Source organism: Solea senegalensis, linkage group LG6 (genome assembly GCF_019176455.1).
Source record: "Solea senegalensis isolate Sse05_10M linkage group LG6, IFAPA_SoseM_1, whole genome shotgun sequence".
Lineage (NCBI taxonomy): Eukaryota > Metazoa > Chordata > Actinopteri > Pleuronectiformes > Soleidae > Solea > Solea senegalensis.
Window position 1 is genome coordinate 14,287,178 of NC_058026.1, and position 24,445 is coordinate 14,311,622.

At 41.8% G+C, this 24,445-nt stretch overlaps 1 protein-coding gene across 4 annotated transcripts in view; it reads left to right on the forward strand.

Annotated features, from left to right (window-relative positions):
* The window catches only part of slit2 (slit homolog 2 (Drosophila)), an 85,465-nt gene extending 62,214 nt beyond the window's left edge, over nucleotides 1-23,251 (forward strand). For 2 of the 4 annotated variants that reach the window (XM_044028247.1, XM_044028249.1), the window contains 25 exons: nucleotides 736-756; nucleotides 2,125-2,275; nucleotides 2,396-2,470; nucleotides 2,685-2,828; nucleotides 2,962-3,105; nucleotides 3,198-3,364; nucleotides 3,489-3,621; nucleotides 4,787-4,855; nucleotides 5,187-5,258; nucleotides 6,260-6,331; nucleotides 6,472-6,543; nucleotides 8,494-8,657; nucleotides 9,511-9,543; nucleotides 10,628-10,752; nucleotides 10,940-11,037; nucleotides 13,321-13,460; nucleotides 14,623-14,646; nucleotides 16,037-16,130; nucleotides 16,611-16,748; nucleotides 17,318-17,558; nucleotides 18,512-18,642; nucleotides 18,758-18,912; nucleotides 19,200-19,554; nucleotides 20,609-20,823; nucleotides 21,406-23,251. In XM_044028247.1, coding sequence (XP_043884182.1) covers nucleotides 736-756; nucleotides 2,125-2,275; nucleotides 2,396-2,470; nucleotides 2,685-2,828; nucleotides 2,962-3,105; nucleotides 3,198-3,364; nucleotides 3,489-3,621; nucleotides 4,787-4,855; nucleotides 5,187-5,258; nucleotides 6,260-6,331; nucleotides 6,472-6,543; nucleotides 8,494-8,657; nucleotides 9,511-9,543; nucleotides 10,628-10,752; nucleotides 10,940-11,037; nucleotides 13,321-13,460; nucleotides 14,623-14,646; nucleotides 16,037-16,130; nucleotides 16,611-16,748; nucleotides 17,318-17,558; nucleotides 18,512-18,642; nucleotides 18,758-18,912; nucleotides 19,200-19,554; nucleotides 20,609-20,823; nucleotides 21,406-21,662 — 3,290 coding nt within the window. In that variant the 3' untranslated portion in view covers nucleotides 21,663-23,251. The remainder of the gene's footprint in view (nucleotides 1-735; nucleotides 757-2,124; nucleotides 2,276-2,395; nucleotides 2,471-2,684; nucleotides 2,829-2,961; nucleotides 3,106-3,197; nucleotides 3,365-3,488; nucleotides 3,622-4,786; nucleotides 4,856-5,186; nucleotides 5,259-6,259; nucleotides 6,332-6,471; nucleotides 6,544-8,493; nucleotides 8,658-9,510; nucleotides 9,544-10,627; nucleotides 10,753-10,939; nucleotides 11,038-13,320; nucleotides 13,461-14,622; nucleotides 14,647-16,036; nucleotides 16,131-16,610; nucleotides 16,749-17,317; nucleotides 17,559-18,511; nucleotides 18,643-18,757; nucleotides 18,913-19,199; nucleotides 19,555-20,608; nucleotides 20,824-21,405) is intronic. The other 2 variants (XM_044028250.1, XM_044028251.1) reach the window with 2 other exon arrangements.
* The last annotated feature ends 1,194 nt before the right edge of the window (nucleotides 23,252-24,445 follow it).

Below are 24,445 nucleotides of genomic sequence, written 5' to 3' on the forward strand. Positions count from 1 at the left end.
TTGATCCTGCCTCATATTTTAATTTACAGAAGCTGAACAGAACTGAACTCTTGTGTAATTCCAGCTTTAACACTATAACCAGGGTAGAGCAGCATTTCAATAATAATATACTCTATGTGATGAGATCATTTATTCTATATAAATATAATTTATATTGCTTAAATCTGTATTGCAATATAATTTTTATTCATTATGCAATCACACATTGTTGTTGTTGTTTTCAGTCCTTAAATTAAATTTTTTTTTACCTTTATCATTATCTGCCATTTTGTCGTGACAATCATCAATATCAACTGATTTTGGCCATATCACCCACCCAGCCCCACTCATGACCAAATGTTGTTTTAGTCTTGTGAAGATTAAACCTGCTAAAGTGAGTGATTGAATAATAATAATAATAATAATAATAATAATAATAATAATAATAATAATAATACACTTGCATATGTGAGGGTTTAAAATTGCCTTTTTGTTTTGTGCTCTTTAGTCACTTCACAGTCCCACTAAGCACAAGTTTGAAGCGTTTGCTCTTCACTCACTCAGACACGTTCGGTATGTGCTATGCCAACTCCAAATCAAAAGTCATCACCCTTTCAAATGAATTTCTGCCTGAGGTCTAAACACACACAAAAAAAATTGCAGCTTTTTTCCTCAGTTTTCATCAGTTTCTCTCATGTAACGATAAACCAGTGAAATCCCTTCTTCTTTTTCCTACTGCCTCTCTCACACACTCAGGAGTACACCACCATGTCGGCTGTAAGTAACACACACACACACAATTCTGCATCGCCCCTAAATCCCTCACCTCTCGTCCCTGACCTGGCCTCTGACCTTTGACCTCTTCCACAGTGAACTGTAACCCCCCTGTGACTCCTCTCGTTTGTTTACAAACATGGTTGATGATATTTATGAAGTGTACACTTGAGCACACAATGATGCGTGTATTTCTGAATGTGTGTGTGTGCGTGAGTGCACGTGTGTGTGTGTGTGTGTGTGTGTGTGTTTGTAGAAGTCAGTGCTTCTCTTGCCTTCAGTGCTGCTGTAACTCTCCTCCCACTGCTCCTGCTCTCCTGTGACATGTATGTGAGTTTAGATGCCTTTAGATGTTCCAGTCTCTCCTGTTGCCTCCCTCCCTGCTGTGTCCTGGTCATATTAACACTCTCTACATGGCCCCGTTTGAACTTATCCTCTTCTCATCCTCTTCTCCCCTCTCTTTCCACTCCAGTAGGAACATTTTCTTAACCAAGCCAACGCTGTTTCCCTCCTGCTTTTCTCCCGCATCTTACCACCTGCCTTCGACGCCACTCCCTTTTTTATGCCCTTCTCTACTCCATCTATTCCCCACCAGTAAAACCCCTACTCTCTGCTTCTTCTTCTCCTCCCTCAATCTTTCCCATCCCTGTGTTCCAGCGGAGGAGCAGTCAGTCAGCAGGTTGTTCCTTTGTGCTTGATCTAACCATGTGGCTGCCAGGTTCCAATAGTGGAACATGGTTCTGTCAAGCACCATGGAACGGCCCTGTGAAACCCTACAGCATGGCCAAGACGCAAGAGACAGCAGTCTCCTGTCATGTCCTGCAACCTATCTCTGTGTGTGTGTGTGTGCGCGTGTGTGTGTGTCTGTGTGCGTGTGTGTGTGTAAGAGAGTTCATAGATAGTTTGATAGATGACTGCCTGGATCTGGATGTGCGTATGTTTCTGTGCTGTGTTTTTTAACACTAACAGTTCTTCTTTGCACTCTGAAAGGACAGAGACACTCCAGTGTTTGTTCTTGTTCAGTGTTTGTTCAGTGTTTGTGTATGTGTGTGTGCGTGCGCCATATGTCTTGGCGTTCTTGACAGTTTGTATGTCTTGTAGACTTGGCTCCTAATGCTTGTTGTGAGTAATGCGGCCTGTGATCATAATCAAGAATGTTTTCTGAACATCTTTGGTTCATTTTCGCAATTCCCACTCTGACCGAGAGCAGCACAGCCGATGTGCAGTGTCTCAGAAATTCCCCCACCAGTATTCGTGACCTTAACGTTGGCCGTCCGCAGAGTTTCCGTTGGAACGCGCACGAGCGCGGAGGTTCCTCTGTTGCATGGCGAGGGCGTTCACTATGTGTCGTGCGATTGTGATTGTGACCAGGTACTGAAGACTACCGCAGCAAGCTCGGAGGAGACTGCTTCGCTGACCTGGCCTGTCCCGAGAAGTGCCGCTGTGAGGGCACGACGGTCGACTGCTCCAACCAGAAACTCACCAAAATTCCAGATCACATTCCTCAATACACCGCAGAACTGTGAGTCATGGCGGATTCATCAAGCACAAAGCAAATCTGTGCCGTGACCTTTATCAACTCCTCTTCTGTCTCCGTTTCTTCAATTGTTCTCCGACCACCTCTTCTTCTCCTTGTTCTCAGGCGTCTCAACAACAATGAATTCACTGTGCTCGAGGCCACCGGCATCTTCAAAAAGCTGCCTCAGCTGAGGAAGATGTGAGTCAGACATGTTGGAAAGCACAACACGGACTTGGTTGAGAGTCGTAATCCAGTTATATCATGTGAACAGTACATGTGACCACGTGTAGTTCTCTCTATACCTATACGGCCCTTTCACATCCTCATATTATTCTGTTTTATTTCAATTTTTTTGTCACTCATTTTTACTCCCTCCTTTGCTCGTCTTTCTCCTGCTTCCCGGTTGTTGCAGTAACCTGAGCAACAACCGTATCACTGACATAGAGGAGGGTACATTTGAAGGAGCCACGGGGGTCAACGAGTTGATTCTGACCTCCAACAGACTGGAGAACATACACCACCGCATGCTGAAGGGACTGAGTGGCCTCCGCACGCTGTGGGTACACACACAACTGTAGCGCTGCGACAATTAATCAGTCATTAATTGATTGCTAAATGACGTGCTATTTTATTTTCATGTCAAGTATGTGTACTACATGTTTCTTCTGTGTGTGTGTGTGTGTGTGAAGTATGCTGAGGAGTAACCGAATCAGCTGTGTGAGTAACAGCAGCTTTGTGGGGTTGAGCTCAGTTCGTCTCCTGTCGCTCTATGACAACCAGATCACCTCCATGAACCCCGGGGCTTTTGACACTCTGCACTCTCTGTCCACACTGTGAGTACAAACGACATCACACACTCAAAACCCAAATGCAGAACAATGTATCTCTGAAGTCTTCCAACCTCTTTGGTTTTTTTGTCCTCCAGAAACCTCCTGGCCAACCCCTTCAACTGTAACTGTCACCTGGCTTGGCTCGGGGATTGGCTGAGGAGGAAACGCATCGTCACGGGTAACCCTCGCTGCCAGAGTCCCTACTTCCTGAAAGAGATCCCCATCCAGGATGTAGCTGTGCAGGACTTTGCCTGTGAAGATGGTGAGACGGGAGGGGGAGAGATGTACATTACACTGCAGTTTCTGCACATGACTCCCGGCAACAGCTTTCCTCATCTTTCATCATTTTTCACTCCATGTATTTCTGCTCATTTTCTCCTAACCAGGTAATGATGAGAACAGCTGTTCTCCAGTGCTGAGGTGCCCAGCAGAGTGTTCGTGTTTGGACACAGTGGTGCGCTGCAGCAACAAGGGTCTCACCACACTGCCAAAGGGACTGCCCAAAGAAACCACTGAACTGTACGTTTACCACGTTTTTTCTTCTCCTTTTTTCCTTTTTTACACTTCAAATTTGGCTCAAACAGGAGGAACATTGCCAACGTTTAAACATCCAAGGTCATTGTGACAGTTTTTTTGTCACAGCCTAATAGAAATAGACATAATACCCTTTGAATTTGAAAGCTTTGTGGCATGGACCTGAAACTAGAATTACATAGTTATATAACGCAGGTGATGCAGACATGCTCAAGCTTTGACGCAGGTGACATTCACCCTGTTGTAAGTTGATGTACCATCACAACTATCTTCGAGATATTATTTGAAGGTTGAAATCCTACATTGTGTTCCTTTTAATTCCTCCCCTGAATTTCGTATATTAGTCTGGACAGACACAAACATCTCCAAAGGACTTCTACTACTTTTCTTTCCCTCTGTTAACCTTAGTTAAGTATAGTCTCAGAATCCCTGAGAGCCCACAATACTTCACCCATTCACTGTGAAAACACACGTATATTTAAACTACTAGTTTAACTCAGTGGAGCTTTGACTGTAAAGAATTTATGTGGAAAAACAACACAACCTGAAACACACAGGTACACATACTATGACACACACACACGCACATCCTATTACTATTCCTTTCAATGTGTGACATTAATATACTCTATTAATCCAGCATATTAATGATGTCTTTTTTAATACTGGAAGAAGCATATTCTCACAGTAGATAAATAAATAATAGGAAAGAAGAACAAGCATTTTTCTGGTGTTAGTAATTTGGGGTTGAGATTGTGTGTGTGTGTGTGTGTGGGTGTGTGTGTGTGTGTGCACGCTTCTGTGTGTGTGTGTGTGTGTGTGTGTGTGTGCACGCTGTGTGTGTGTGTGTGTGTGTGTGTGTGTGTGTGTGTGTGTGTGTGTGTGTGTGTGTTAAGGATGCCTGTGAGGATATTAAACTCCAGTGTTTATTATGGCTTGAGCAGTAATGACTGCCCACACTACTGGAGATGAGGAATTTCCCACATGCTTAAATAACTTCATTTTCTCCATTCTCATTTTCTTCCTCTTTACATCAACCATATTTGTCTTTCTCTCTTTCCCTCCCTCCCTCTCTCTTTCTCTCTTTCTCTCTCTCCCTCCCTCTCTCTCTCTCTCTCTCTCTCCCTCTCTCTCTCTCTTTCTCTCTTAGCTACCTGGACGGTAACCATTTCACTCAGGTTCCCGCGGAGCTGTCCGACTACAAACAACTAACATTGATGTAAGTTTCACATAGTAACCCTCGACAGGCAGATATTCCCCTCACATACTCACACAGCTGGAGTTTTGCCATCTTAATTTCACACTTCTCTGTAAGATTTTTGGACTTGGCCTGTGTTCTGTACATTCAGCTTTTTTTGAAGACTGTAACTAACTGGCTGGTATTTTTTTGTCAGACTTCTGTGCTGTTGTGTTAATATCAGCTGGTTTGGCCCGTGATGTGGGCATGACCACCCAACTACAGACTGAAGGAGATTATTTTGTACTGCACATTGTGTGTCTGTTTGTTTATGCATGTGTGTTTTATGTCTCTGTTATGGTTTCCTTTTCAGCGACTTGAGTAACAACCAGATCAGCACATTGTCCAACCACAGCCTCAGTAACATGTCCGAGCTGCTTACCCTGTGAGTCTGGCTTTACATCAGTCCCTTTGCATAGTGTGTGTACGTATGTGTTAATGACTGTGGGTATAATAGACTAATGCAGGAGGAAGCCCTTGATATAACCTTAAGCTTTAAAGATATATTGTGTGATATTTTTGGAGGATTTTTGGCAGAAATCAAGTAACTGAAAATGTAGTTTCCATAGGTTTAGAATAAACCGTTTATATGTTTTTTATTTAGCCATGAACCTTGCTTATTGTAGGCCATCACTATGTTTCTACAGCCAGCCAAAAACAACATCATTTCTGGTATTCATAGGCCACTGTAGTTCCCTGACTCACTCAAGAGTCTGCAGTCTCACTTATTTACAATGGACTCCGCAGATGACTCATGGGAATCTATGAATACAGGGCTGACCCCAGCCTTTATGGGGCCCTAAGCTCCCACTTCCTCAGAGTAGCCGGTGCTTGACTATTATTGATACAAATGTGAAAGTAAAAAATGCATTCATTATAGTTATAGTTGCATGTTCATATTCAAAGTGAAGCACTGTGGTGATACTAAACTTGAATTAAACCAGATTAATGACTTTGGTTTTTAAAACTTAGAACAGATAAATGAGCAAATCGTCAACTCCAAAATAATACAAAATACCTTCAACTCTGTTTTTGTTTTGATATATATATATACATTTCTACAATGAAAAAACTATTTCACTTCACTTTAATAAAGGGCTAAAATCCACACATAAAATGACAATTGAAGCTAAAAAAAAAAAAAGCCAGATATATGTGTTTGCGCTTGTAAGAGATGCAAATGTTTATGTATGTGTGTTTCCAAATGGATGGATGCATTTGTGCCCGGAAAGTGTGTGAAATTGAATGTGTCTCTTTGCTCAACTGCTTTGCTCATTGGAACATTGTCACTAAGAGGATTGTGCTCTGTAATACTTGTTTGCTGATATTTTGAAAAGAATCCCTGCCTTTGTCTTCATGCAAACACGCTTGTTCTTTATGTAAAAGAATCCTAAGCTACAACCGCCTGAGGTGCTTTCCGGTGAGGGCGTTTGATGGACTCAAGTCTCTGCGTTTGCTGTGAGTATCCGTCCTGAACATTTCACTGTGCAAACTCATCTTAGGAGAAAAAGTCCGGACTTTTTTAACATCCAGGTCATTTTCTACATTTCTTTGATCTTCCCCTCTGATCTTTTCCTCCTCCTCTTCCTTTGTCTTAGCTCTCTCCATGGTAACGACATATCACTGATACCAGAGGGAGCCTTCAAAGACCTGTCATCACTTTCCCACCTGTGAGTAACTAAATAAATCACTGCTCATGTCTTGTCTCTTGTTGGTGAATCGACCTGTTCCCCTCATAGAGCTGCATAGTAAACAAAACATATTTATTTTAAAAAAGTAGTTAAGCAGCTAAATCACCCACAACTACTTCTCTTCTCCTGCCTTCCGTGTTTAGCAAGGAACAATTTATAATCTATTTATTTTCCATCCATCTTCTACTGCTTTATCCTCCACATGAGAGTCGTGGAGGGCACTGGTGCCAATCTCAGCTGACATAAGGCGAAAGGCGGGGTACACCCTGGACCCCAGATCACCAGTCCATCACACCCACTCTGTCCAATTTACCTAATCCTCATATTGCATGTTTTTTGGACTGGGAGGAAACCAGAGAAGAAAACTCACACACACACACACACACACACACGGGGAGAACATGCAGAAAGGCTTTTGTTCCGAGTGGGTCACAAACCCAGGTCTTCTTGCTGCAAAGCCAAGAGTGCTAACTACTACACCAGCCATGTGGCCCTATTTATTTTCTCTTTTTTTTTCTACATATTGGATTGTATTGGAAGGAAATCTGCTTAATTGATTGTTGAAATAAAACATAAACACTTGGGCAGGAAGGAATCCAGTACAGAAACTGAAACCTTTCAACATTAGTCAACGACATTCAGTCTAACACAGGAGATTGTGTTCCAAAATAATAAACCAAGCTAATTAAGAAATGAAAGATTGATTTCTTACACTGCATTTTACTTTTCCCTCTTCAGTTGACAGATGTTGCCTCTCAGCAACTGCAGAGAGAGACGTATAGTGTTACCTGCTGATGGGAATAACAGTGAGGGAGTGTCTGTGTCTGCTCACTTGTGCTCACCAGGATCAGCACCATGGATAGTGCTTTTGACAGGCTGTTGTATTTTTTTTTTTCTACTGATATACTCTGCAGACCAGAGAAGATTAGTCTATTACTTTACAACCCTGTCACTGGCTCTATCTTCCTTTTTTGACCCCTGCAATAGGCCAGTTAGGGACACTTCAATGATTGACCATTTATTTCAAATGGCTGGACAGATGGATTCTGTTAAAGGTTTCATCTCTGTAAAGATCTCCACAAAGAATCCAAGCAGCACATTTGTCACAGCTCAAAGTGGCAGGTGGATGTGAGGAAGCAGGCTGGGGTTACTGCAGGGCACAGGTGGGAGGAGCAGGATCTGAAATGACAGGGCAGTTAGTAGACATGGCACAGGGCAGTGGACAACTAAAGGGAAAGAACTTAATTAACCGTGACAAAGTCATAATTCTCCCGAGAGAACAAGTCCCCCAATCATAAGTACAGGCGTAGATACAGTGAATATGTCAAGTTTAGTAAAATCATAGCAGCAAGTCTTTGCAGAAAAGACAGAGGTCTGTGCTGGTGGAGGGGAGAGATGTAGCAGCGTGTTGCTATGAAACCATCACAGACAAGTGTTAGGCTTTGAAGGTTGCTCGCTACACCTGCATGAGTTTGACTGGTAATTAGGATGGTAGCCAAGTAGCTAATGAATCGCCGCGGCGCATGAACGAGTCAGCAGACGCCAAAAAAGCTGATGTAAGTGTGACTTTGGTGCGCCGCCTGATTGAACACAAATTGGTTACCTTTAAACAAGAAGAAAAACCCGCCCGAGTTATAAGCTATAGATCAGCACCAGAAGTGTCGCAGTTGATTAAAATTGCGTAAAGCTTGAGAAAACTCAACACTCCTGTCAGAATCAGATGCCACCAGTTATTCCAATCACACTGTACTTAAGCATTTCATTTACCAGTGGTGTACAACTCCAGTACTTAGTACTTAGTGACACCTTTTCCTTTCTTGGCTCTGTTCTGCGGCACATTTTGCTCTGAAACAAAGGTTAAAATGGCGACTTTCACTATTCACCGTGCTGTGAACGTTGCTCTCACTCTCCTGTCCCTCTGACTGACAGAGCTCTGGGCGCCAACCCTCTGCACTGTGACTGCCACATGCAGTGGCTGTCAGACTGGGTAAAAAGTGGCTACAAGGAACCTGGCATAGCCCGCTGTGCCGGACCCGGTGACATGACGGACAAACTGCTGCTCACCACACCTTCCAAGAAGTTCACCTGCACAGGTAAACAACAGTAGTCATACGATATAATTGAAGGACGAATCAGAAATTGTAAGAGTCCAACAGAATGAATTGAATGAATGAATGAATGTCCCACAGAAGGAAATTAATTATTAATAATATTCATGTTCTGTCTGGTATGTTTGTATTGATGCTGTCAGGATGACGTTACCTGTCGCCTCCCATGAAGACAAAAGAATGCATAAGTCTCTTTAGACTCATCAGAATGTAACTGTCTTTGTGCAACTGCATTTATGCACTTTTCCTTTATTTATTCTTGTATTTACTATATTTTTTCTGGTTATCTGGTATTTTCCAACATGGAAAGCAATGATAGCGTAAATACAAGAAGCCTGTACCACAACCCCTCCACAAGAAAAAATAATAATAGAATTAAGTAAATGAATCAGTTATTTAACAAACAAAAAACCTTTTAACTGGAGCTAAAATATATTTTATACATATATATAATCATAATCTTCCCATCAACCATGTACGTCTTCCTCTGACAAGATTTTGCAAGGATGCGTATATGTGGTTGGTTGGACTGTATAAACCAGTCAGAGATTAATCAAGTTTTCTGTGTTTGTATCTGTTAATGACAACAAAGATATTAGAAAGACTTTTATCATTTATTATTGTGTTCCTTGAGGGTTATACTGTGTATAGTATGTCTAATATAGTATGTGCTTTTCAGTGGGAAGTAATAAATGGCAACAAATTGCTTGAAATTAATGAATTCACATTAAGTTTGTATACATCTCTGAAAACCACAAATGTGCTTGTGATCTTGGCTGTTCACATGAATACATGACTAAAAACCTATTTCTGACCTTAACTAACTGACACACTGTAGACGTCCTGGGGCCTTGTGGTTTTCTGGTGCCAGGTAAAGTAGCTGCTCAAATCCCACTTCTTCCTCTTCAGTCTCTCCTGACTGTCCCAGCCCAGTTTTCCTTCTCTTCTGAACCACTCTGCTCCCTTTAAGATCCTTATGTTCTCACCAGCGTTGTGTGTCCCAAATGTTCAATGTTTGATGTTCTGATGGAGAAAATGTCTCCTCTGTACATGCCATGATCTGTTATTTTTCCAATTATTTATAACATACTTAAAGCTGCAGTGCGTACCTTTTGCTGAGTTTTTTTATGACTTGAGTACACAGGATGGTTTAAGGGCCCTTTTGTTACCCTTCAATTATTATTATTAATCGTTTCTCCAAGTGTGATCACATTTTTGGTGGCTTGAACATGCATGGAAACCAAAACCTGAAAAACATTCGTATTCTGTGGCCGTGATGCATAGGTGTGGCAAATTGGCTCAACAGCACCCCCTAATGTCCTTTATTTGGTCTTCCTGAACAGAAATAATGTAACACTGGTAATCACTGTGTCCTTCATCTGAAAACAGGCTCTGTCAAGTAATACTATCAGCCCTGACGGAGGGAGTATTTGTGTGAAGACACCAGCAGTGCAGGGACAGGCGGAGGCAAAAAGCGTTTATCCCACAACACTGGGTTGCCTGGGAATGATTTTTTTAACCAGTAGAATTCACTTTCATGTTCTTCTTCTGTGTATTTTTCATTCATACTCCTGGACCTGTTTCCATATCCATCTACTAGTGCACTGTGTCTATGACTTCCTGTGTGCTATAAGTAAATATGTCGCCAGGTGACATGAGAGCAAAACACTGCTATATTTGGAAATTGAGAATCGTTTGAACTTAACGGACATTTGTTAAAAAGTTTGAAATATTTAAAGGTTACGCACTACAGTGTTATCGTATCACATACTTATACAACAGCTCTTACAATTGGCCTTTTCCTGAAATGATGGTAGATGTTATTCAGTGTTATTCAGTATTCCCTGATCCTTGAGCAGGTCCCTGATCATGTACAGTCATTTAAGTGTGTATTCTGACCTGCCAGATACAGATTATTATATGTGTGTGTGTGTGTGTGTGGTACCTTCACACAGGTCCAGTGGATATGAGTATCCAGGCCAAGTGTGAACCCTGCCTGTCCAGCCCCTGCAAGAACGATGGCACCTGTTCCAATGACCCTGTGCACTACTACCGCTGCACCTGTCCCTATGGATTTAAGGTATACAAACTACACAGAATGATCATTTCTGTAAAGCTCCAGCTGTACTCCAGAGTGTACTATGTTTACAAATATCACAGGGATAAGCGAAAATATCTTTAAGAAAATGGACGCACATACGTGGTTAATATGAAAAGGACCAGTTGTTGTTTGGAAGCGCTGAATGTGTGTGTTTGTGTGTAATTAGGGCCAAAACTGCGAGGAGCCCATTCACGCCTGCATCAGTAACCCGTGTCAGAGTGGTGGAACGTGCCACCTGAAGGAAGGAGAAAACAGCAACTTTTGGTGAGAAGGAGGATTTCTGTGTTTGGTGTTAAAGCTCAGCCTGTGAGAACTGTTGCATGATGTTGCTCTGCAGTGAGATTCTATTTTGAATTGTAGGATCCTTTAGGGAGTGCCACCTAAATTAAGTCAGAGTATCTTTAATATAGGGTGATTTTGACATTTTATTTTGATTGCCACTATATTGCCACTATAATAGTAATAGTAATAGAATATATTCTCTCTGTAATTTTCCTGTAAGTCATAAGCTCCTAACCAAGGAATACGATTGTTTAAAGGGGACATATTATGCAAAATCAACTTTTTAACCATTTTAATACTTATATTTGGGACTCTGGAGGCCCTACCAGTCGGCAAAGTGTGGAAAAAGTATACTCAGTCTTGTTTTCGTGGTTCCCCTTAGTGTAAGTATAGGCGATAAAACATGTGATGTCGAATTCACTGCACCTTATGACGGCAGCATGCGCATTTCACCACGAATGTTGTCACCCCACCAGTAAGTTTACTTGGAGAGCTCCACCTTAGCTCCACCTTGTCCCTGCGAGAGTGCAGGCAAGGGAGGAAGAGCAGTATTATGTCAATGCGGAGGGACAAGTGTGCTGTTGGTGGCTGCACAGTGGAGCACAGTGTTTTACACAAACTTCCAGCCTCAGAGGATTTTATATATGAAGCTAATGTGCCGGATAAAGTCAGCAAACGTGTGTTTGCACCACTTCGCATCAGACTTCGGCTGTATTTCACTGACGTACAAACACACACATTTTTAAGAAAAGGTCACATAGAGCTCATAACTGACCATTCTGACACGTCCTAATTAAAAATATTTGTTCAGTACGTCCTCCATGACCGGAGCACAGACTCAGTCTGATACAGTCACATACAGCAGTTTATGCAGCTCGCCGCTGGCGATCAGTGGTGCTGTCCCTAAGTGTTTTTAACTGATTTACAGTTGGGCAGTGTTCGGCTCGATCCTTCGGCTCGATCCTTCCTGTGACGGCACTCTCGCTGTTTTCCACGCACGCTGCCATGTTGATATTGTCAGAGAACTAGTGGAGGGAGGGGGAGACGAATGGAGCAGAGGGAACAGGAGCTGAATGAGCGCAGTAAAAAGGACAAATCAGAAACCCCCTGGAAGAAGTGGGTGTGTGTTTGCCTGTGTCTCATTTGCATGTAAAGGGACCATGCACAAAACCGAGCGTTCTGAAAGGGGCGGTTTTGGCAGGGTTATTGAACTGTTATGGTGCTTCATCCTTATGGTATTTTGACCAAAGCATGTCACTGACATGTTCATTAGGACACCAGGGAACTATTTTAACTCGAAAATCAACCAAACGGGAAAATTCAATTGTAAAATACATTCTTTTTTCTCAATAACAGCCCATGTAATGTGGTTAACAAGTAATCAATAAGATCCAGTTGATTCAAAATGTAATATTTTTTTCATCAGTTTAACAGAAAGAAATATACACATGTAAATAAAATACAGAGACCAATGGTAACTCATACTAAAACGCAAGGCAATAGGAACCTGTCGATATCAATATACCTGTGTGAACCAGTGAAGAAGACAGTAGAGGACATAGCAGGAGAGCTGACCCTCAGCAGATAACCTCATTAAAGATGCTGCACCTTTTAATGACAGATGGGAACGAATTAACAGGAGGTAAATTGCTCACTGGACCAGTTATGTCTCCAGTCTCCCTCTGCCTGCTGTGAGAATCACCTTCTTTTCATTAGGCTGCTTAGTTTTAACAGGCAGGGAGCTAATGTCTGTCTGCTCCCTCCAAGCAGATTTGAACCACCCACACGGAGAATTAGACCAGCCCAAGATCACAGCTCATCCTCTGTCTCTCTCTGTCTCTTCTATTATTTCTTCATTTCATTTTCTCTCTGTATGGTCTGTATTCCCGTCTTTTTTCTTCTTCTTCTTCCTCTTCTTCTTCTTCTTCTTTTCTGGACACAGAGGTGAAGTATTCATCATGAAAAGCTGTCATTGACTCTATAATGAGATATTAGTCCACTTGAGTCTGTGACGCATAAGAGCTCTTTATTAGACTCATAATATACAACACTGTATGTGGGTGAGTGTCTCTCTGTGTGTGATTGTGTCCCTTTCTGCTGTGGCTCTACACCGGCAGCCTGTACTACTTGTGTTTGTTTGTTTGTGTGTGTGTGTGTGTGTGCATATAAACCTGAGTAGAAGTAATAGATTTGATGCACACTCACATTAAAACTCTCATGCATGAGTTCAATCTGTGATGTGTGTGTGTGTGTGTGTATTCTCAGGTGTGTGTGTCCAGAGGGCTTTGAAGGCGACGCATGTGAGATCAACATCGATGACTGTGAAGATAACGACTGTGAGAACAACTCCACCTGTGTTGATGGAATCAACAACTACACGTGCATGTGCTCCCCAGAATACACAGGTAACACACGTTTAAAGAAACACGGATGAATGAAGAGGGGTTGGTGTCTATTAAAAAGTCGCAGTTCAGTTGCTTTGCACAGAATCATGTGATATACGTTTATACAGTATTATAGTTTCAGTTATCAATTTCTGCGATTTTGTGTGGTTTGTATTTCTAAAGAAGATGAAGTTTAATTTGTGGAACACAGATAACCCATTCATTAAACATTACACACAAAGTTACAGGTATCGTTGCCAGGGAAATGAAGCAGTAGCAATAGATGTATAGTCTTTGAATTTGGCCCTGAATATAAACGTTTTTTTACATCCTTTTTTTTTTTTTTCTTTTTCCCCTGAGAAATACCAGTAAATTGACACCTGTCTGTGACATACAAACCAGTGGACTGGACAGTGCAAATTGTTTCCATCTTTTGTATTTTGATTTACCGCTGCCTTATTGTTTTCTTCATCACTGAATTTGTTATTATTATTATTATTATTATTATTATTATTATAAGAAACATTCAAGGATTGTTTCGAAAGGATCAAAAAACAGACTTGTCTCATTTATGGGTGAATTAACATTTTTTATAGGGATTTTAGTTGCAGGCCACTGAAACCAACCTGTCCTTCAACTGAAACGTAACTCTGGGTCGTTAGTGAGATTAGGGTTAGGGCTAAAAAGTAGACATGTCATTTAACGACAATGACATAAAAAAAAAAAAATTTAACATGTCACAAACTGCAAGTGAAAACCCATCGACACGCCCAATGCACCACATCACCACTAGGGGCGCCTATTTTCCATCCATTCATCCATTTTCTTCCACTCTCACACCGAGTGTCGGATTGATCTAATCCTCTGCATGTTTTTGGGCTATTGGTGGTGTTTCCTGCACACGACCCATAGTTAGGTTTCGTTGGAGAACAGTCTCACTGAAACATTAACACACAGATGAAGAATACATCTTTTTAACATGAATAAACTGCAGACAGATCACATTTTCTGTCTAACTGGCGTGTTGCTACTTGTTTGTCTGCTTTTTCACTGTGCTAATCACCTCTGACAGCTAACCTTTGTGGCGCTGTGTCTCTCTCTGTGTCTCGCTGTGTTTTTTCTTTTCCTGTCTCAATCTGCTTTCTATCATATGTCGTCTGTGTTTTTTTTTCTGTGGTTGCAGCTGCTACCAATGAGGTGGAGAGAGGTTAGTCTGTTCTTCACTCTGTCTTTCCTGTCTCCTTGCTTCCTTTCCTTCCTTCCTTCCTTCATTTTCTGTGCTTTATCCGTGCTCCCTAGAAATGTGATGATACCACAGATTCAACATCCTGTATGCAGTTATGCTCCATGTTTGCAGTGCATGTCCCTGATGTTCAAACAGACCACTGAGTCTTTACTGCTCTCACATATCTGTGGTTTCCCTGCTTGTTGCCTACTGTATACATGTCATACTTGAGTATGGTAAAGTATATTGTGCAGGTAAACAATTTGGTAAAATGAGACGACTGATGATTTTCTGTTGGAGACAAAACAACAACGTTTTGTCAACAGTTTCCAGTTCTCCGAGTGTGCTCGTGACACTCGGCCCCCAAAAGACTTCAATTTTTAAAAACATTGTGCTGTAGTGAGAGGGAGGACAAAATCAACCACAGTGTACACATTTATCATAGTGGAGTAGCTTGCCAGCTATAAACAGGATATGTTGTTGTTGTTTTTTTATTAATAATTAAATAATAACCTTTCAGCACATAGTAAAACAAGTCATTTAAGTGAGAACTACACTCGTTCATCTCCTCTCAGCTAATCAGACCTAAAACAGGAGTATTTTCCCAAATACAGTGACAGTTCTGAGAAAAGAGAAGTGGTCTTGGCTGTTCTACTTGCAGAAAGATAGTTACTGCGACAGAAAAAAGTCAGACAATAAAAATAAAAGCAATAAAAAAATGAATGTGTCATCGTCGGCAGAGTGTTTCAGAGATGTAGAGATTTGCTTGGATCGTCTGTCATGTTTGAATCAAGTGCAGCTAAAGCCATAATCCCAAAAAAATAAATACTTTATTAAATTATAGACACAAGAGGTCCAGAGCATAACAATACACAAGCATGTTCCATTCATTTCTCAGGCATTCTCATCTCATTGATCATGTACTTATTCCCAGAGTAGAATCGTGCTGCCATGAGTATTGGTTTATTCCCTGATGCCTCATCAGTTCTTTAGTGGGAGTTCAGAGCTTCAGCAACGTTGGAATACTCTCAGGAATATTGTCAGGAACATGAAATTCCCAGAGATGGGATCATTTATCAGACTGTTGCATTGTTTCTGGCCACCGGAGAGTCATCCATCATCAGAGTGCACACACACACACACACACACACACACACACATACACGTTTCTGTACATGCAGCACAAACAATTCTGTGTACACGTTTGGAAACTCAACCAAGATGCATAAGCAGAAACCTGCTATTAAGGGAGTTGGATCATGGTGAAATGTTCCGGATTAAAATTTCCCCCATTATTGCTGATAGAATGCAAATACTGGAGAAGGGGTTTGGAGAATTTGTTCATGTGTTTATTTGTTCTGTGTGTTTCTAGGGGAGCTGTGTGAAGAGAAACTGGATTTCTGTGCTCCAGAGCTGAACCCATGTCAACATGACTCAAAGTGCATTTTGACCCCACAGGGATACAAGTACGAGGACAACCACACACACACACACACACACACACACACACACACACACACACACACACACACACTTAGTGACTGACTTCCATTCATTTGGACAACCTAAACAAAGCGCTGTCCCACAACCAGTTATGGGAATGCAAATTTGAATGTTAGCTGGTCTCCATGAGGACGACTGGTCCTGACAAGGTCAGTGTTTATGCCAGAACAAGATCTTAAAGAGGCAACAAATCCATACACACACAGGCACTGGAGGTTTACTGGAGCAATGATTTGCTATTTTTTATGTGTGTGGACACACCATGTACTTTTGCTTAGTCATATCAAATTATCTAAACAGTCACTGCTCTAAAATATGAATTTAACATATATATTCTACAGCATTAAAAGCAGCCTCCCTCCACTTCATCCTGATACATGAAAACTGCTCATTTAAAGATCATTCACCATGCATATGCATCTCTTTATGTTTGGACATTGCAGGTGTGAGTGCACTCCAGGTTACATAGGTGAGCACTGTGAGCTGGACTTTGACGACTGTAAAGACAACAAGTGTCAAAATGGAGGTCAGTGCATCGATGCCATCAACGGATACACCTGCATCTGTCCAGATGGATACAGGTGAGGTGTTCTTCTGTCCTTATCGGTGCTCTGTAATAGTATTGTGCACTACATGGTAATTGTTATGTATTACTGACTCTGTATGATCCTTAAAAAAAACAGGGTCGTTTCCTTAACCCGGCATTTTTGTGTGAAAACACAGATCTCACGTGTATAAACCTTGCCGTGTATCTGTGTCTTACATATCTCTGTGGTGTATATTTACAGTGTAAGGTGTCCAAAGGTCTCCCCCTTGTGTTCAATGTCAGCTACTGCAGTGTGCACTGTTATCTTTTTTTGAGATACTGGGGAAATTTCATGGTGTGAGAAGTTGTAGTTATTGTGGGAATAGAGGCTAGTTTAAAAATGTGATTATTTGCTCATCACACTGTGCAGAATGATGCCAACAGATGTATGTCAGATGTCTAACTAGGGCTGGGGGGAAAATAAAGCTTTAAATTCCCTAATTTGGTGAAAACACACATTTACACTCACCCTGACTACCAGTTATAACCAAATTAAATGTTCATAGTGCAGTGTAAAAGAACACCATTTCAGGAAATAACACGATGTGTGAACTTGTGTTCCAGTGGGTTATTCTGCGAGTTCTCTCCCCCGATGGTCCTTCCTCGCACCAGCCCCTGTGACAACCATGAGTGCCTAAACGGGGCGCAGTGCGTCATTGTGGGAACAGACCCCCGCTGCCAGTGTCTCCATGGCTACGAGGGCGAGCACTGTGAGACTCTTGTCAGTGTCAACTTTGTCAACCGCGAGTCCTACCTGCAGCTTCCCTCCAGTCTTTTGTCTCCGCAGACCAACATCAGCCTACAGGTGCTCACGGCACAGTACTGTTTTGATGTGCTTGTATTTTGCTTCAGTATTTCATTGTCATGACACTTCATATGCTCACATTTCAATACTCTGCTACAAGTGGGGTGGTTTTGTGCTTTTGACATCACTAAATTAGCAAATAGCAGCCAAAGAGTACGATATTTCATTCAGGCTTATGGTATAAACTAAATACTGAGCTAAAAGAGAGTAAATACTATCTAGAATGGTAACATCACCAATTTTAGGTTGATTTGGCTAATGCCATGTTGAGGTTTTGCAGCTGGAAGTTCACAGATGTCACCTACAAAAGTGACATCATGTACTATTGAAGAAGACCTGGAACTTGTGATTGAGACCTTTATCTCCTCAGGAACATGTAGGAAGGAGGCTAATTTTCCTATAGACTTCCATTCAAATATATATGTATACTTATTTCCTGATTAGCTTCACCTGGCAAAACGGAAAACTATGTCCATTTTGTATTTATACAGACTATGATCTAGATGAGATCAGGACCATGACTCCAAAATGATAATGATTCCATGTAAAACTAGTGGATGTGCAAGGTTAACTGTTGGCTAACAACCATGTGTCGTATCACCTTATTATTTGTTGGATTTGTTTTATTTGTTTCTTTTTTGAAAGTGCACAATAATCCAATAAATACATAAATCCATCAAACATTTAGTTTCAGTCCTCTGCAATCGCCTTTGGTTTATCTCTGAGTCACAGCCTTTGTTTGTTTGTCTTCCCCCTCTCTCTTAAATCCCTTTCATTGTCCTGTACCATTGTTCTATCATAAAAGATCTATTACCACCAAAAAAGGGTAGCATTTATTCCTCTGTCTTAAGTGAGCAGTAACTGCAAACTGTCCCAGGTTCCTGTAGGACCTTAATACTTTTGGTACCACAGTAAATAACATCGTTTGCACTGATATGCTGCTGTGTTTTCAGATTGCCACAGATGAGGACAGCGGTGTGTTGTTGTATAAAGGGGACAATGATCACATTGCCATGGAGCTGTACAGGGGTCGCCTCCGGGTCAGCTATGATACTGGCTCCTACCCTCCTTCTGCTATTTACAGGTACACATTAAGACAAGCAGAAAAGTCCAACGCTGGCACTGGAATTGATGAGACATTCATGATGGATGATGCAAACGTCTACACTGAATCTCCCCATCCTCTCTCTTTCTCTCAGTGTGGAGACAGTGAATGATGGCAGTTTTCATGCGGTGGAGCTGGTAGCATCGGATCAAACTCTGTCCCTTTCTATTGATGGTGGGCCGCCCAAATCCATCAACTCCCTCAGCAAACAATCCACACTCAACATAGAGTCCCCACTTTACCTGGGAGGTAAGGACCCAACCACAGTGTGTGTGTATGTGTGTGTGTGTGTGTGTGTGTGTGTGTGTGTGTGTGTGTGTGTGTGTGTGTGTGTGTGTGTGTGTGTGTGTGTGTGTGTGTGTGTGTGTGTGTGTGTGTGTGTGTGTGTGTGTGTAGAAGAGCTGGATGAAGTGTCTGCGGAGAGGGAAGTCTCCGCTTCTCCACTCAAGCTGCTAACCCCACCCACACTAATAAGCAGTAGAAAATGGATGGATGAATGAAATGAATAACTTTCTTTCTTTCTTGTCTTCCATTAGGGATGCCAGAGCGTGCGTCATCCTCTGGCGGTCTTTCAGCACTGCAGCACAGCTCAGGTGGACGCAATGGCACCAGCTTCCATGGCTGCCTCCGTAACCTGTACATTAATGGGAAGCTCCAGGACCTGGGGGCAGGGCTGGGGCCAGCAGCTCCAGGCTCAGGGACTGCACAGAGCACCACCAGACAGTGGCTGGGTCACGGGGTGGAGCCAGGCTGTCAGCCATGCCAGAGAGGAGCCTGCGTCCAAGGCGACTGCCATGAAACGGGGCACCGTGGCTTCACCTGCACCTGCCACCCCGGCTGGACAGGAGCGCTGTGTGACCAGCAGGTCAACAACCCCTGTGATGGCAATAAGTGAGTGTTATTTTGTGTTTGTATGGCTTTAAGAACAGAGTACAAATATAGTGTTTTAGGATTTTGCGTCAGAAAAGGGACTAAGCTGGAAGATTTGTACTGTACATCTGTTCACATCTTTATCGTCCCCCACTTAGATTACTGCAGTGCCCTCCTATCATCTGTCAGCCAATTGCATCTATAAACAAACAATGCAAAATATAGCAGCGAGGCTCCTCACAAACACCAGCCCTAGATCATTATTATTTATTAGACGTTGACAGGGACAGCTGTCAGCTTTGTGGCTGTGCCAGAGTTATCTATGAGCTCATTTTCATCTGTTGTCTCGGGGCAGGAAGCAGAAAACAGCATATCAGTCAACAGCCAAATAAAAGCACATTAACAAAACAACACAAGATGTTAAACATCATAAGCTGTCATATATAACAACGACTACACAATTTCATAAAATTAAGACTTTGTCCATATGTAATATGAGCATTCATGTGTTTGGGATGATTTCTGAGATTATCATTTGATATTTTCCTCCAAACGTTTGTTGTAATGACTTCTAAAGACTTTCTGGTTTACTTGTGACATTTGTAAATCTTTGTATTTCATTGTGTGTTGATTTTTTCATGTTCTGCCATTCTTGTATAAAGTACCTTAAAGGGATGAAAAGTACGACGATCATACCAGAAAATGAAAATGGTAGAAGTTAAAGTCACTTTTTTATAATATTACTTAATTAAAAGTCTTAAAGTATATGAGATTTACTGTACTTAAGTATCTAAAGCCATTTTCTGATATAAATGTACTTAAAGATTGAGCCATGGTGGCTCAGTGGCGGGGTGAGTTGTCTGGAAGGGGTTGTGGGTTCAATTCCTGGCTCTGCTAGTCTGTATGTGTCCTTGTACAAGATACTTAACAACATGTTGAAGATAGTGAATAGGTGAATTTTATTTGGTAGTAATGAGTAATAAAGATAGATAGAGGAAATGTATTGGAGTACATATATATATATATATAAATTCAAACGTGCATACCAACTTCCATCACTTCCTCCGTTCACCAGGTGCATCCATGGCACGTGCCTTCCAATCAACTCCTACTCTTACTCATGCCGCTGCCAGCCTGGTTTTGCTGGCGTACTCTGCGATGTGCAGGACCAGGACGTAGCTAATCCCTGTAGTCTGTCTCGATGCAAACATGGCAAATGCAGAGTCTCCGGCCTGGGTAAAGCATACTGCGAGTGCAACAGTGGATATACGGGAGAGGCGTGCGATAGAGGTGAGGAAACATGTGGATGCATGTTTTGAAAGGAATACACGTGTACAGAAATGTTAGCTTTTGTGTAAAATCTAAATCTGTTATAATAATAACATGTGATAATCTTCTCTGAACTCTAGACTGCCATTTACAGATTGCTGCTATAATAATAAAAAAATAATCTCCTATGGTATATATCTTTTGGCAGCTTGTGTGCCTGTGTTTCCTGTTTCTGCATTAATACTTCTAACCCTGTTGCTTTTCTAACTCAGCATCTCCTGAGCCTCCTGTTAATCCCACACGTGGGGTTACACAGGTGAGACTGCCTGCTCACATTTTACTCTCTGTCTCTTTTTCCTGATCTGTCTTTTTGTTTTTTTCCAGTGCATCCCAATAAAAAAACAGGCTGAGTGTCTGTGCTTCACCTTGTTTTCACCTCATGTAACGTGTATCTGAAGTGATTCTTCTTGAATAAGCTGTTGAATATTGGCCATGCCGTTTCCACCATCCACATCACCTTTGTCTTTAGTCCTTGCCGCTTCACAACATCAGTCAAAACATGGATAACGAGGAATCTTTCTTTCTTGTCACTCATCGCTGCAGAGATGGCCTGCCGAGGGGAACGGGTCCGAGATGTCTACCAGAGACAGCAAGGCTACGCGGCGTGCCAAACCCAGGAGAAGGTCTCCCGCCTAGAGTGTCGGGGCAGCTGCACAGGGGGAGCAGACGGACAAGTTACCTGCTGCACCCCCCTCCGCAGCAAACGCAGGAAATATACCTTCCAGTGCACTGATGGTTCTTCTTTTGTCCAGGAAGTGGAGAAAGTGGTCAAGTGTGGCTGTACAAAGTGTTCGTCATAAAATAGAAAGATTAAAAAGAGAGAGACAATATCCTTGGCTGATTTCCTCTTACCCAGATATTATTCTGTGTTCCTGCCCGCCTTACTTGATCCTCATCCCCCACTGCCCAAGGTCCTTATTCCTACTGGGAAAATCTTCCTCCCTCTACAGTCCTCCCCCCACCAACCCTATTTTTTAAACCTTTAAAAAATAAAAGAATAAAAAAATAAATAAAAAAGAGAAAGATCGAGAAATATCAAAAAAAAAAAAAAAAGGTTTCTTTTGATGTCAGTGCTGGACTGATGATTGATGCTTCCTCGATGGGGATGTTGAATTGTATTGTAAAGTACAAAACAGACTTATTTTTTATTATGAAGTGGAGAAAAAAAGATTAAAAAAAACAAACAAAGCAAAACACAAGCTGACTTTTTCCTCACACCTCCTTTTTGTTGGTCACGATGACTCCAATGGTGTGCCACACTGTCTCTTCCCTGGAGGACTGAACGGTCACTGACGGGCTGACCGCTTCCTGTAGACTTCCTGCTTCCTGTCCGTGAGTTGCGTGTTTTAGGAGTAACCTTAACTGGTAGTACCACAGACTCACCACAGGGAGGAGCTGCATTATGGCATGGGAGAGGGCGGGCAGTGATAACCCCTTTCAACATGAGAAACCACCTCACCACCTGTAGTGTGCAGTTTCCCTCCTGAACCCTCTGAGACTGTGTGCACGCCCCCCGATACACAGCTGTGCTCAAACTTGTGGTGTTTTATACAGCTACTGAACAACACACACACACATTTGCATATGGTCTCACCTGTAGAGGCACGTTACCTGCCAGGTTGAATATACTACTCTCCGTATATCGACCTCCCCAAGTCATAAATGACAAGTATTTATTGTATCATAAATACCTGTACTTATTCAGTAGATCCCCATGTATCAATCTGATTCTTTTAATATATATTAATTTATATTTGTCCTTATTTTTGTATTAAAAAGACATAAAAGTGTCAAGATAGCTGATAACTAACAAGATGGTGTCCTTTATTTTGGTTGAAGAGAAGTCGTTTTTTTGATTGCTGAAACTATTGTGCTTGCCAGAGACCTTAGTTACATTTTAATCTGCAAATGTGACGTGAAGACATTGTATATTTTTGTCGCCTTTCCTGAGAGTTTGTACTGTGCCATTGCCAGAAGGTCTTTATATTAGAGTATAAATGTATAGATAATTTCCCTACCTATGTATTTCACACACAGATCTTGTGAGTAGCATTGACCCTAGAGGATTCTTAGAACTGTTTTTACCTTTTTAACAAATTTATGCTTTAAGAATACTGTGACTTTTTCTAAATGAAACTACTTTGTTAGCCCCTTGGTCTCCAATGTTAACATGTTGCTGCTAAGTTTTTGTACCGTAGACTTGGATCCTGATCTGTATGTCATATAGAACTTCCTGCTCCTACTGTACAGGGGCACATTGTGTAACAGATAAATATGTTCCCCACCTCTACACATGTGCATTGTGCTTTATATTCCCTCCCTTCTCCGTCCCCAGACTAATGTCAGTTCCCTGACTGATGTTTGTTTATTAAACACAATATTTACCTCACACTTCTCACCTTTGCCTTATTTGTCACGTAAAGCCTGACATATACAAGAAGAACAATAATTCAGACGGACAAAACGCATCAATACACTGATAAATTGATCCTCAATGTCAAAGTATGTCATCAAAGTATGAAAAGAGCAAAACAACAAAGGACCAAACAAACTTGAGATTGCAAAGTGCTTGATGCCCCTTGTTTCTACAACATTGTATTGTCAATTTTGAAATGTGAAGCAGTAGAAATGATCACTGAAGTCTGAGACGGCAGCTCTGTTTTCAAGCAAGGGTCCTCAAAGAGGTCAAAGTCCCTAAGATGATAAATGTGAACTAACTGTTAACTAACTGTTTTTTATTTCACCCAGCTGTAGATCCTTGTTCACGATGAGGAGATGGCTGCGGTTGTTAGTCGGGAGCTGCAGGAGGAAGTCATGAAAGCAGTTTCAGGTGAGTTGATTGTCACAGCTGGTGCTTGTTTCTCTTTAAATGCAGTAGCGTGCTGGATCTCTGAAGACTGAGTGGTCTCAGTGTCACAGTGACTGACCTTTGCTCCCCCCCGCCCCATTTTCTATTATATTTCTGTTCCTATTTCCGATTATTTAAAAGAAGACAACCTGGTGTTTTGTCACCTCTGTCCAGAAGGCTATATTTTCTTACCTTGCAATACTGTGTTTTCTCACTGATGATGAAAGCTGCATGTTGTCCCTGGTGGTTTTGGAGACAAATGCAGTGAAGCGGTGAACATTTTACAACAAAAGGTTGTAATATTCCTTTCTTGCACATTTACAGAAACACAAACAGACCAATTGTTCAGTTTCGCAGCCTTGACAGGATGTAAAGGATTAGAAATGAGTGTAATCTCTGATTTGTGCCACTAGATTTCACTGTCCTCTTTAATGTAGCACGTTTTTTTCAGACTTGTAATACACAAACCATGACAACCTTTTCCCCTCTCTCTCTCTCTCTCTCTCTCTCTTTCCCTCTTTCCCTACCACTCAGATCTATTTTTAGAGGTTAGGCGGACACAGTGAGAGTAGGGTGGCAGGCTTTCCGATGGTTGGCACTAATAATTCAGCTGCTCCATCCAGCTGTACACTCCCAGCTGCTCCAAACTCATGAGGCCATCTGAAGGCAATATCAACTTCTTATCAATGAAGTATTTTGATAATCAACTCTGGCTTTTTGCAGTTTCCCTTGGCC